We start from the raw sequence: 14,732 nt of genomic DNA, 5'->3' as shown, positions 1-14,732 counted from the left end.
GGGAGAAAGACATAATCTTCCATTTTGTCAAAGGAACTAATACCACAGATTAAAGGTCGGTGTTCTTTTCAGAATTTAAAGAGTGGATGCACTGTGGCTGACAGCAAGAAACAGCAAGGGCACTAACAAATTAGCTTAACCCCTGGATGACTGGCCTACCAGCTCTGCTTCATTTGCTTCCCTAGTTCAAACCATCAGTCTCCAGTTCCAGTAATAAATCCCAGGGAGATAAGAACGCCTGTAAGTTTTATTCTTTTGTCAGGGAAGTAGAGTTGTGTGTAGGCAGTTATCATGGCTGGAGAGATTATGTTCTGGGAAATGTTTTCTTACTCAGTGGAGTAAAACTTCACTGTTCAGATGCTAAGCACTTGGGATCAGTCTGACAAACCACTTAATTCCCCACCTAACAATGAGCATCCAAGGAGACAAGTCAAGGATGCAAGTTAAGAAACCATTCATGGCTCGAAGAGGTACATACAGGAATCGTGTCAGAGTAGGTAGAGCTTGAGGACTAAATCAGGCCCATTCTCTTCTAAGCCTTGGAAATGTAGTGCAAAGAGGGAATGGGTCTATCAGACAGCCTTAAGGAAAGCTGCAAGAAATTGCACATTTTTAAAAGTGGGGAAATGAGAATCTATTTAAAAAAAAAAAAAAACAGAAAGGGAGGAAGGGAAGGGGAAGGGAACATACCAAGAAATAATAAAAACTTAAAGTTCCTATGAAACATCACATAATTCTGCAGAAAACAGTGTACCCTCAGCAGTAAGTAATAATTAATGCAACTTTAGTCTGCCATCTTTGTGTATCTTATTTACAGTGGAAAATATCTGTGCACAGTCTAGCTTGGGAAGGGAAGCTGGGAAATAGCACCTGCTGTTTGAGTCAGGTTTATGCCTGTGTTCATGTACAGCAGTAGGGAATTAAATACCTGTTGGATTTTCCCAGCTGGAATGAAGGTACCTGTAGAGCTGGTAGGTGTCTTTTGAACACCCAAATAGCATAGCAGATCTAGGTGCTTAAGTTCCACAGCCACAGCCAATTAAGTTCCCACAATATGTACAATCCACTAGTAGTCACAATGTATTTTTAAATACATAAAAACAAACCTTTCAAAACATTCTAGAGCTTGCTTCTACATTTGGTAAACTTTTTTGCTACTAGACCACCTTGCCTGGATTGTTGCATATGGATTTTCCCACAATGGCCACTGCCCATTTGATGGTTGTATCACTGAAGTGAAATCCCTTGGATGAGATGGGGTCAGTTCTTAAAAAGAGTGGAGAATTTTCACATCTCAGTTATTAAATTATGCTTGCTGACAGTCCCAAGAGAGAAGGCTAAGGATCTGAATTAACATTAAAACTATGGAACTGTGCAACCTATTTATGATTGCCTTGTGTAGATGGAGATTTGATATGCTGAGGTGAGAAAATTTGTGTTGTTTACTGTAGCTTTTTTAGGATGTGGATAAATGTAAGATTCCAGCACCACACTCTGCAAGGTGCACAGAACAAAAAAAAAAAAATTAATGTGGAAAGCTCTTCTACTGTGTCAGCTAAACTGGAGATTTGGAGTCCCACTGAGTACTTTGAAAGCTGTATGCACACGTATTTATGTTGATGCTTTCATCTCTCTTCTCATTTTTAAATTTGCATCCTAGGGATGGAAGAATTATTTTACTAGTCCCTGCTTACTAGACCACATCTATATACAGTTACCAACTGATGGTGATGGAGATACCAGTTATTTTCCATTCTGAGTTACTGACATATTTCAGATATTACTTGGGGACAAAAGGAATGGTAAATTCTAAAACCATTGTTGCTGCAAATGACAGAATTAGCATTTACTTATCAAGTAGCTCATTTCAGCTGTTAGAAAAGCGGAGAAGTGTAAGAGTAGGTAGTGCACTTCTGGGAGAGGTGTGGGTAGTTTTAAAATATTTCTTTTGCTTTCCTTGTCAGGTAAAACTTAACAGTACATATCTAAACTCTGAGAATTACCCATATAGTACAGCCCTGTAGGATTGGTCCCAACAAGTACATTTGAAGAGAACCTTTCTGAGCAAAGTCATTCATCTACCTCTGATAAGTGTGTCAGACTTAACCTGTGTTCAGGTGGGGATCACACTCAGTATTGTAAGGGCACAAGTTCAAATTCTACTTTCATTAAACTGAAAAAAATGCTGCTGAAATCAGAAGAGTTTTGGAGCTGCCCTTTTCAGGGAAGTACTGTGCAGTATGAAACTTGCCAAAAACTAATGGATTGTTTGCAGGAAATTGGAAGTTAAAGTGCATGAGTCAGTCTACTTCAAGGCTGAACAGTTTCCACTGAACTTAAATAATGAATGCCAAAACCTAGAGACAGTACAAGCAGCTGCAGCAGCTTTCTTCAGTTGTTTTACCCAGGCACTGTAAGGGATTTTGTGTTTACCAGAGTCCTCCTTGTCTTCTAGTTCATCAGGCTTTAAAAGTGCTACCTACATTGTTGTTACTGACACAGAAACCTTTGCACAAGAAGCTGCAACCCAAGAATTTTCATTTTTGTTTCAAAGCAGTTACTACAGAGTACAGACTAGAATGTGCAGTTTCAGGGATTTCGTCTGCAGGAAACAACTACCTACTTCGTAATGACAACCAAAAAAGGAGAGGCTCATTTTTTTTCCTCAGAAGTATAGATACATGTTAGCTTCACACTCCTCAAAATATTCAGGCCATTTCCTTCCTGGTGTGTACAAAGGATTTCAGTATACCTAAAGAAATATATCGAACATTAGGTGAAAGACAGAATCATTCTCAATAATTTTGACTTGTGACAGATCTTATGCCCAGAGCATATTTGTTCAACAGACTACTTTTTACCAGGCTACTAAATGAATCTAGTAGGAGTTAAGGAAAGGAATGAGGTGTTTGTGCATATGCATGTGGCTTAGATTTCTTTAATTTGAATTAGTTATTTGATGTCTGTGCATATAGAGAGTAATAGAGGGTATGCATGGCTGAGCAGATTCTTTGTCCTGTTCTGTGCTTCTGTTCTCTAGTTCTTAAATTATTCTCAACATTTCTGATTTGGAGAATCTCTGAGTGCACCAGAGCTTTGGGACTTTGGGTCTTACCCTCATGAGAGATGCTCCAGATCACTAAGCACCTTTGTGGCCCAGAGCTGGGTACAACACTCCAGGTGTGGAAATGCAGGTGCAAAGTTCTCCCAGTGTCATAGTTTTTCACCATGCTCAGCATCCATGCAGCTCTTCAGCCGTGGTGTGGACAAGAGTACAGGCATGAGGTTTTAAGAAAATCTGAGTATTTTGTTACATGAAATTCATATGTTGGCTAAATGCTTCTTGATGAGATTTAGTCTGAGTAACCTTAGCATTATTTTGAAAAGCAATTAACTACTTTTTCAAATAGAGAACAGTCTCCTGAATCAGGAGGAAAAAAAAAATTTGGTTTTGTTTTCTTCTTTTATCTCTTTTCAATTAGATGGGAACATGACTGAGGTTTTCAAAGGCAACTGTAGACTTTCATTGTGCTGAGTCAATATAGCATTCTGTTGCCAAGTCTAGAAAGGTGCCCACCTAGAGGTGCCTCATAAATAATGACTACAGAGTTATCTGTGTTCTTTTACATGCATATAATTCCTTTTACCCCTCAGTTTTAATCTGAAGCTCTTTCCTGGCATAATTTACCATAAGGCCACGTGAATACTTGCAGAAAAGATGATGATCATGTGGGAGTGAGATTGATCAACAAGTTTGGAGCAAGGTGCCTCTTTCAAAAGCAGTGGCCATGGCACAGGTTCCTGCATTGGTTTGGGATATTTCATTATTGTGTGCTTCAGTTTCTAGATGTGTGAAGTGGAGCAGTGACAGGGATTTAATTTGGAAGAACCTTTGAGCTTTTTCGATGAAAAATGTTAAGGGTTATTAAGTGTGAATGTGGTAAAAGGCTTAGCAGACAGGTGTGGATTAAAGAAATGGTTTGAAATCCAGTAATTTAGTTCTAGGTTTAATTGAAAGTTGTAATCCCAGCAATTGGTGCCAGTGTCTTCTAGGATTGAAATCCAGCGCAGTGGAGCGTGTAATTTAAGGCTTTACAGAACAGTATTAGTGCTTATATGTTTATCACTCAGCACGTGTTAGCATTATTCCTGTGGAATGCTCTTAATTAAAATCCAGGAGCTGCTTACAGTGCATTTGATGCTCACTATCATGAGCACTCAGTCGAGTTAGCAGCAAAAGAAATTTAAAGGAGCTACGATACGAGTGGCAGGAGCTTTTTTAACCGGTGTTGTCATGAATGCATGGGAGGTTTCAGCAGCAGATTCCTTGTTAACTAAAGGACTTCTGTTTTCATTTTTCAAATCCTAATATTAGCTCAAGTAGGAGGAAAGGGACTTTCAGTTGGGGCAGCAGAAACCAGGATGCTTTTTCAGTAAAAAAACAGCCATTAGGGCAAGTCTAACATCTAACTCTAACATCTCATGCTTCAAAACCAGATTTGTTTTGGATGAGTTACACCCAAAGAATTTCTTGATAAACGGGTGAAATCTGTTGCTCTGTTTTTGAAGGGAAGAAGCACACACCAAAAGAAGTGTTTGGTAACATAGTTTTGCTTCTTTATGAAATTTTGCATTGTTTTTTGGGGCCTGATGCTCGACAGATAGAGTTAATTGTTTCAGTGTGAGTAACCAAAGTTTTGAACATGAATTCTAACTTTTTGACCCCATTAATCATAAAACTGCCTGATCTTGCTTACTGTAACATTGCTTTTTCTTTTCAATTGATGAGTCATGAGCATATATTAAATACAAGTTCTTTAAAAATAATTTTTAAAAGTCCTTCTTGCATCTTAAAATAATTTAGTAAGCCAAGAATTCAGCATATGTATGTCAGTACATATTGCAGTGGGCTTATGCTATATTAGCTTCAATGAAAATTAGATCTAAATTAGAGTAGACTTTGAAAAAGGGTTGTGGGCACATGTTTTTGGGAGTGGCTGGAAGAACTTACTGTAGGGAAAGGTTCAGCCCCGAGTGTGCTCTACCTAGAAACCAGATAGGCTGATGTTTCTAGTTAAAGCAAGATGCAGAATTTAAAGCAAGCAACCACGGAATATGAAAATTATTTTTTGTGTTTACAGAAAAAATCCAGCTATGGTCTAATTCATTTTCTGTGCTTTCCTTTCCAAAAATATGTTTAGAAATTAAATAAAAGGCATTGAAGTATTTCAACAACCAGTTGGCTGTGGGTTTTTGGTTTTGTCTTGGATGTTTTTATTGTTTTGTTTTGGTTTGGTTTTTATAATGCCATTAAAACTTTTTTGGAGGATAACAACCCTCCTGAGGACCAAAGCCCTGCCCTGTTACAGCCAACGCTTAGGGGCTTTTTTAACCCGCTCCGTGCATGGGGAAATCACAGAATTGAGAAATCAGGGAGCTGAGCAAAAACCCAACAGAGACCCACGACAAAATCTAATTCTTTCTGTTGCTCAGTTTAAAAACAAGCATGTCTTGGAGCCCGTGGCCTTTTGGAAGTGTAAGAATATTTAACTCCTGTGTGTCTGCTGTGCTGTAAGCCGTTCTGTATTCCAGAGCCGAGGTGAGCCCTGGCACTGCTCCCCTGGGAGTGGCTGGCTGGGGAAACTGAGGCACAGAGCCATGGGCTGGCCTCCGGAGGACTAGCTCCAGTGCTTCCTCTGCTCTTTGGACTTTGGGGATCGCTGTGTTCTCCCTGCTGGCTCGCCCTCTTCCAGGTTATTTTGTTCCTACGCTGCTTTCACATTCTTCTCCCAGAGAGCAGCCACTTGGTTTTTATCTAGAGATAAGGAATTGTGTGTACAATTAGCAAAAAGTCCTCTTTGGTCGAATTCGCCCTTATCCCTCCCTGCTGTTTTCCTCTAATTCCCGGTGACCCTTCTTTGACTTTTATTACCTTTAAAGAAGTGGCAGAATCAGGCCATTAAGTTGAAGTGAATTATGAAATACTTAACCCTCTTGTCTCCCCTCTGAAACGCCAACCCCACACATACCAGTTCCAGAAGCCCGTGGAGGGCTTTTTTTATAGAAAAATTTGATGTCTGAGTGTTTGTATGTAGTCTGGATTGCAACATACATAAGATACAAAAAGGATGTAAACCAGAAACTGAATTTTCTCCCTGTCTGAATCCCTGGTGCCTCCAGGACCTCAACATTTACCATTTTAAAAATGAATTTTGGATAGAAAAAAAGCCACTGCGGGGTTCCACACTTTATTCAAGGAGTTAAAAGTCTGGAGCTGTGCTTGATGAGCCAGATGGTCTTCAACAGTAACATTGTTCATATTGTTTAGATTATCCTGTTGCAAGTACAGTGCCTCGTTTACCTTTTATGGAAGAAAGTGTGGAAAATTGACCACAGATGTAAGTAACCAAGAATGATGGCTGAGGCAATTCTTACCAGGCCTCCCTCTCTAACACGCCTGATCCTGCAGATAAAAATAAATAGAGAAATGTGAGGCAGCATGAGAAATATCTAGTGTTACCTATTTAAGTGTTTAATTTGAGCTGTGCGAGCTACTAAAATCTTTATTTTCTTAGACTGAGATTTCTTCATATTGAACTGGTTTCAGTCTTTTGGTGTAGGCAGCCCGAGTGTAGATTTTTATCCAGGTACTAAATAGCACATCATTATATATTTTTTTCCATCCTGGTTGAAAAAAAGGGTGTGGGAAGAAGCCAGCTACACTGACCTCAAACACAGTTTATGGTCCAAAAATCTTCATGAGAAGATTGGTACCCTTTTTGTGCTGTAATGAGAGAGCACAAACTCCCCATTAATATTGATTTGATTGGTATCAGAAGCAAAGGCTGCACCAAATTAATTAGAGGTAGCTCATTGTTACTCCTGATAATGGGCTGTTGAATTAGTGAAGCATCTTACAAGTCAGTTTGAGATTGAAATAAACTTTTTTAGACAGGTATCTTTTTTGTGCAATATCTGGAATTGGAAGGCTCGACAGAACAAAGGGAAAATGCTGCAAATGAAAACAATAAAGTCCTGTTTTATAAAGTCCTTTTGTCTCCTATCACTTTTCTTTCTCTCCCTCATTTCCTTCCTCTTATTAGGAGCTGCTGTCAGGGTGCATTTACTTATGGCAAGTGGCTCCCTTTGGAGCCCCTGGGCTGATGCTGCTGCATTTGCATGCAGGTGCTGCTGTGGTGGGGCACAGCTCTGGCCTGGCCTCTCCCTGCCCTGCTGGTGCAGAGAGAGCTGTAATCCTATAAACCCATAAACCCACAGGTCTGCTGTGCGAGGGGCCAGCCACTGACAGTCTCTTCTTTGCTCTTCAGCACAGCTTGGCTGCCTCTTTCACAAGGTGTTAGATTCCTCTGACTATTAAAGGCATCTTCCCTTTCTTGAACTAAGCTTTGATTGAGCCAGGAAATTTTTTTTTTTTTTTTTTTTGCCTATGCAGTGCTTAGGATAACAAACCTTGGAAGGGGAGATGGACAAGGCGAGAGCAGCGCAGAGGAGGTGACCAGCGTAAATTTGGTTCTGCCTACACTGGTTTCTAGAAGCACAGACTACCAGATTCTCTTCCTAATATTGTTTAAAGACTTTTCAGAAATTGACAGGAAGAAATGTTTTACAGGGAGCAGAGAGGGCTGGAGATGATGGTGAAAAATACTCATTCTAGGATGTAATGTAAAATGAGCAGTTAACTCTGGGAACAGATTTCTAAGGCAAAGTTCAAATGATCAGTCTAAGGTGCCGCTAAGTGGGATGAGAGACAGTAAATTTTCATATTTTTAATACCTGCATTCAAAATTTGATAAATTAGATTGACAACATGGGACACTGCTTTTCATCATTGACCTATCTGATGCTGCTCCTGATGGGATCTGGAGAACAAGATCACTTGGACGTGACAGCTCTGGCTCCATGCCTGCAGCTGTAGGTGCAGAAGGGGGAAGCCGTGGGGAGCAGGGGCAGCAGCAGAATGGGAGGTTGGAAAGGGGATAACAAACCTTGGAAGGGGAGATGGACAAGGTGAGAGCAGCGCAGAGGAGGTGACCAGCGTGAATCAGGACAGTGGGTGAGAGTGATGGATGTGGGGAACTGAGCTGAAGGGGTCTGAGCCTGTGTCTGGGAGCCAGCAGCCTCTGAGCACTAATCCTTTTCTTCTCTGAGGCTGCATGCAAATTATATTTTTTTTTCCTTTGTGTCTGTTCTCATATTCATGAAATAGTGATAATGGCCATTGTCTGCATCAAAGTGGTATCAGGAGGCTTAAAGTGCCATTGTAGTTCTGAAACAGCAGAGATGTGTTGACCTTCCTTTGTGCCCACAGTCGATAAATGCTTACCTCAGTGACAAATTAAGGGTTTGCTTTCTTCTTCCTGAGCTACCACAGCTATGAAAAGGGTTTGGACACCATCCTGTACTACAGCAGACTTGTTAGCTTAATTGCAAGCGGGCTGCACAAGTAACAAAGGACAGGATTCGCCTGACATGCCCTGAAGTACTAATGAAAATGGAAACATTTGAAGAAAAACAGAAGCTTTCAGGTCCTGCGTTAGGATTAACTTGCTCACTGATGTAACATTTTGCAGCCGACTTCTAAAACTGATCCAGATCTGTCAGGTCAGGTTTTGTGCTTGAGCTGATCATTCAGCAGGGAAACTTCACCTGTGTTTTAACTCATTCAGCCTAGAAATTATTTGAAAGATAACTGAAGTCCAAATGTTACAGAAAATCGTTTTATAAAACAAGGCTTCCCAGGGATGAACACAGATTTCCATCTAAATAAAGCTGCCAGCACATGATTCACAAGACCCCAGAGATTTTCCATTTGATAAAGCAGAATTATTGATCTCTGTTAGTACTCTAGAGAGATGAGATGAAAAGGTTTTCATTGTCTGGGCAGGACCAGCCCAAGAGAGCAAAGAGGATAAACACTGGTTTCACACAAACTCCCCAGACTCTGATGAGTGAGACACTTTGCATTTGCTGTCTTGAAATATCCTACAGAGGCAAGTGCTGAAGAGACAGAGCTGCAAAGAATTTGTAGATTAGACTAAAGCCTTCCAATGAACAGCCCTATGCAAATATTACATTTTTAACTGGTGTACCCTATTACTCCTCGTTTCTCACAGATAAGCTGGGAATTTCCTTTTTAACAAACAATGCCTGTCTTGGTGGAAGCCTGTTTCCATGACTAAAACTATGATGAGAACATCAGCCTAGTATGGTTCCAGGAATAACCTACACATTCAGCTCTACTCTGCCAAGAACCCAGAGACTGGTTATTGAGATGAATGGTTTTGGTTAATGTGCACCACGAAGTAGGAAAAAAAGATGCCTGTATATTTTAGATAGATAATTATCAAGAAATCGTGTATAACGAATAATAATGTATGGTAGGGGAGTAGAAATATAAGCCTTGAACTTCCTATCCTGAAAATATAAATCACTGCAAGTTTTAAAGCACTTGCATGACTCATACGCAGAGGTCATAGACCAAATTTGCTGATGGAGGCAGGATGAAACAAATTCGGCTGCATTTTTATGATATTTTCCCTGCTGCTCTTAGCTTTTTATTTACCCAAAGTAATATAATTTTCCAGCTAAGTGTAACGGATCCAACATATGGAACTGCTATCCAGTTCAGTGCTTAGGTGCAGAACTGAATGGGAACAGTGGTGTGTCAATAAATAGCTTACTGCATGTCAGGCAAAGGAGTCTCTCAGGAACCGTATTGCCAGCTTGGCAGGACTCTGGAAATGGAATCTCCAGTGGAACTGGGGTTGTAATGCAGGCACTGAACATTAGCGCCCAGGCCTAGAGGAAATCCAACTCCAGTAACATGAACTCTAAATGGAAGGCAGAGAGAGAGTAACAAGAAAGAGGCACTTGTTAATGTGCAGGTCTATAAATCGAGGGTTTTTTCCTCTTGCTCTGGCACAAACTTTGAGCCCGCTTAGTGCATCCCTGAAAGTCAGTACTTTTTCCACTTGAGAAATAATGTCATAGAACTGAATAAACTGTTGGATCATCAATTGTGTTGCCTATTTCTTTTGTGTCACAAGAGAAATCAGCAGGAGTTATGATTTAGGTCTGATCTGCTTACTGCATTTATGCTGCTGAGATTCTGTTGACTCTGAGGTTGGTTTTGTATTTTCAGTAGCGTTGCTGATATTTAGATTTTGATCCAGCATAGCTAAGAAAATGAGAGGAGAGTTATTCCTGCATTCAGTTTAAAATGTCAGCACATGGGCAGTCAAGAAGTCTGGCACCAGGTGAAGGTTTTAGACCTGAATGTGTCTTAACTGAACGGCAGGGAATGAGCCTGGCCTGTTAAGAGAGAGAGGCTGTATTATTGAGTGTTCCAAATTATCCAATTTCATGTGCATGTATTGTAGTAAAGATGTTGTTTATGATATGAGGCATAAAAAAGTGTGTGTATTTGTAGGTATAACATCCTTTTCTTTCTCCTGTGAGTTAAGGGAAAAAGGCAATGGGCCTGCCTGTGTTGAGTAACGTTTGGACCTTGCAAGGTGCATTGCAAGTACGAGTAAGAGCTGGAGTTCCTCAGGTTCTTGTCAATGTATTTTTTGCCATGTCAGTTATATTATAGGTGAACTGTGTCACATCAGTAGTATTTTATTTTTCAAGAGTCTAATTTTCTTGCATTTGCAGCCTAGATCTAGCTGGGATTGACCCTTTTAAATGACTTTTGTCAGCATTCACGTATTATTTGGGAAGGACACAATTTTTAATTTATTTCTAAAAATATAACTCTGGTATCTACCTTCTCCCTTTGCATCACACAGCCTGTGCTGGAATTCTTCACCTTTGGATTTTAGCCCTGGTGAGTGGAGAGGGGAGGTTAAATGTCACCCATACCCTCAGTGCCACCCCTGAAGCTTCACATGCCAGGCTCATGTCGTCCTCTGGAGGGCAAGGAAGGCACAAAGGCAGTTTGGGGACACTTCTTTCCTCACTGCAGTTACACCAATAAATGTTGGTACTGCCAGGGATTTCACCTGTAATTTCTTGGTAAATGAGCACTTTGTGTGACTCCCAGTTTATATGACTCTCGTTTCTGCTTATGTATAACATGCAAGGTCTGTCATCTTTTCTTCCATTTACATTATTCCTGGCATTTTAAATTCAGGTAGATTAGATTTAGACTTTTTGTAATGAATCTGCATCATTTTGTGTTCTGCTTGCTCCTGAAATAGCCTGGGGGAACCTGATAGACACGATTTATGTGTATCATTTAGAGGCATAAGAAAGCATCTGATTGATTTAGTATTTCTTTTGTTAGCTCTTTCCTATAATTCTAGTCATCCTTTTACTGTAGCATTACACTGTTGAGGAAAGTATGGGTTTTCAAAGGCAAGATGCTTCCATATTTAGAAGTGGTGATGCCTAAAGGAAAATGGCTTGAAGGTCTTTACATCAGATTTTCTGCTAGTTCTGGTGTACCTCATATTGTAGTTTGCAAGGTAGAAAGATGTTTGGCATTTATTTCACCAACAGTAACTTTAATTTTTTTTTTTTTTAATTATTTCCTGACTTCAGCAGAATATGCTGTGGGTAGGATGCTTCTGTGCAGCACTGAGCTCTGCTGCTGCAAAGCTGTTGAAGTGAAAGCAGACCTGGGTGCTGGTGCTGCAGCGCATTTCCCGTGGCAGGAGGGAAAAGGGACTGATGAGATTTGGCAATGTTTGTTTCTGTGCTGGTGGGATGCTTGGAGTATTCCACGTGGGTTTTAGTCTCTGTCACTTTTACACAGAGCAGAGTGAGGGAGACAGAAGCATTAAGGACCTGACCCTGTAATTTTCCAATTGGAATCAATCAATATAAACAGTAAGGCAAATTCTCTTCTGCTATCTTCTGTTGGCTTTAGTAAGGCTGTGCCCATTTGCAGTAGCTGAGAATTAAGCAGTTGCTCTCCTCCCAGCCCTTCTGATGACTTAACATCGTTTTTGAAACATAAAAGTCCTGTTTCAGGTCTGGGTTGTTGGCTTACGTGTTTAAATTGAAGGCTTGTCAGTTCTCATGTGGCCAGCACTCTGAAGAAGATCTACAAGTGAAGTTAGGTAAAACTGTGGGCTTTTTCCCTACTACTATCTGGATTTTCTCAGAACCTAGATAATTTTATCCTATTTGCATCAAACATGCAGGTAACTTTAGAATCCTGCATCTGTACTGTTTCTAGGGAAGCAAAATAAAATTACAAATGACAGTAATTGACATTACATGCTTTAATTGAATTTCCTCCTCTGTGAACCAAAACCTTTTAACCAAGTATTGCAGTGCTATTTCTGTATTTATTTGTTACATGGGTTAATGTGCTATGTGGCAGATCCAGTATTTATCCATTTTCACAAATTAAGCTATCAGTGTCATGTTGCCTTTGAATTGTTTCCTGTATTGATGGCCAAAACGGCTTGAATAAGACTTTAGTCCTCCCTAGCTATATTTCTGTTTTTACAAAGCTGAAAATTGCACGGTTGAAAATGAGCCCTTAGGAAGAGTTTGGGAAACTCTAGACCCCAAGCATGTTAGCAATGTGCTGGATTTTCTCCCTGCAGTGATCTCTGCTAAGGGAAGGGAGAAGTGCGCAGGCTTTTTGAAAGGTGTTGTTGTTGTTGTCATATTACATGAATTAGAAATCAAGTCCTGCTTGAGTTTATCTTTGTGGCAAGTGAAAATGAATTGCAGAGAGAAGGAGTAGAAATTCCTCTACGGGGTCCCCAGGCTGTGCACTTCAGACCTGCTGAAGTTTTCAATTTCTTGCCCTGTTACACCGTCTGAGAAAAGAGCGCTGCTTTAGGTAATTTGCAGCTTTCTTACTCTGCTCTAACCTCACCTATTACCTAGGCATGATCTTTTGTTTGCTTCTATAGGTATAAAAACTCAGTGTAAAAGAAACAAATTTAATTTACTATTTCTTGTAAAATAGCTACTTTTGTGTGTGCCAAAAAAATACCACTTTATGAACAGATGTAAATAATCATTTATAAAATAGATTGAATTGATGATGCAGGTAGCTGTGACTTCAGACTTAATGAATTTTCTTAATATATAATAATTTTCAGCATCCTTCTTGATATTTCAAGTGAAGCATTGTTTTCCTTTAGCTGTACTTGTGTCCCAAACAGGATTGCCATAATAAAGTATGTGGGACACTTACGATTCTATTCAGAAATTAAGAAAAGGAAAGCTTGGTAGAGAACTGCCATCTCAGTGTAGTCTGTAATTGAATGCTGTTATTCAGCAGTCCAGCAATGCAGATTTTCAGTGCCGGAAGGCAGTGGGGACTCCAGGAGTCAGAATGGGGACCCCCATTACTACTTGTGAGTGCAGCATGAAATAGAAATGTTGGCAGGGAAAGCTGCTTTTAGGAGTCACCCAAAAGCTGCAGACCAGTGTGTTATCTGTGTGACTCCTTAGAAGAACTGGCAAAGAATGTGATGTCAGAACACTGAAGAGAGCTCTGAGACTTTTCCTGCAAGGAGTCACATCTGATATGAAACCTGGGGGAGGAATGTTGTGTAGCACAGCTGAATAACCCTAAACAGTAAATACCACTCCATTCTCCATACTTGTCTTTTGGCACAGGTATTTTAAATGGAGTTCCATTGGAAATTAGAAAGGTAACTACTTTCCCTGACTTAGAAATGAGCCAGGGATGTGTCACTTCCCTCCTCCTACTCGGAGTTGAAACAAGCACTTAGACATTTTATAGCTTCTGAAAAGTTTTAGTCTGTAGAAAATTTCATAGGAATTTCATTTTTAGCCCAAGTAAGTAATTGCTTTAGATGACGTTTTCATTACTGTCCCCCTTTGGAAGAGCTGATAGACCATAAAACTGGTTTATTTCTTACCAGTAGTTTATTATTTTTTTGATGGCTCATACCTCTCCTTTCCTCTGCTTTTTAGCTTTTTATATGCTTTTGCCTGTTTCAGGGCTTAGTCCTTGTTCCATGTGAGTGTTGCTAATTATTTCAGTAGGGAAGTATTTGTAGAGAAAAGAATGCTGTGATCAGGATCTGAATTTGGTAATATTTGGTAATATCATAGCTGCATCTCAATTCAGACAACAGGATTCAAGTAACTCCTGTTGATCAGACTTCCTTTCACAACAACAAAAACAAACAAAAAAACAAACCAAAACAACAACAAAGAAAAAAAAAAGAAAAATAAATTTCCCATCCGATGTTGCAGTATTTATGCATAGACTTCCTATGCTTTGAGGGGACCTGTGACTTTATTCAGTTACAAGAGGAAAAGGTACAAGTTACCCAGAACAGAAACAGACTGGGATTGCTAAAAACATGTGTTTTGCACTTGCCCTTTGAGCACTTTGTTTAGTTGTATGACTGATAACAAAAGCACACAACCAAAACTGCATCCCAGCCTTCAGAGCACAACTCACCAAGCTGCAAAAAGCAGATTTAGTTTCTTTTGCAGATGGTCTATGAGTCTCATGTGGCATCATATTAAATTATATAGGCAGTCAGTCGCTTGCTCTGAAGCGATGCTCTGAGCCAGGAGTTGGGATGTGCTTGGACCATTCTGGTGGAAAACAGGCTGGAAAGCTAAACCAGCTCCTCTGAAGAGCAGCAGTGCAGGGCCCTGCCAGGGGCTTCAAACACCTCAAGGGCTGCAATTCCCCTGGGATGCACTATGAGGGTGGCCCAGCGACCCTACCATGGGCTGTGGAGCATTTTGCCCTAAAG

General features: G+C 40.2%; 1 protein-coding gene across 2 annotated transcripts in view; it reads left to right on the top strand.

Annotated features, from left to right (window-relative positions):
- PARVA (parvin alpha) overlaps positions 1–14,732 on the top strand; it is a 63,093-nt gene that overhangs the window by 14,108 nt on the left and 34,253 nt on the right. The window contains exon 1 of one of the 2 annotated variants that reach the window (XM_021527537.3): positions 1–14,732. This exon is cut by the window's left edge and continues 13,447 nt beyond it. The exons of the other annotated variant lie outside the window; for it this stretch is intronic. Within the exon in view, the coding sequence (XP_021383212.1) occupies positions 14,705–14,732 (28 nt within the window). The 5' untranslated portion in view covers positions 1–14,704. 2 annotated transcript variants of the gene reach the window in all.

This window comes from Lonchura striata, chromosome 5 (genome assembly GCF_050655825.1).
Source record: "Lonchura striata isolate lonStrDom1 chromosome 5, ASM5065582v1, whole genome shotgun sequence".
NCBI classification, from domain to species: Eukaryota; Metazoa; Chordata; class Aves; order Passeriformes; family Estrildidae; genus Lonchura; species Lonchura striata.
Note: the sequence above shows the minus strand (reverse complement) of the source record. Positions and strands in the feature narration are given on the sequence as shown.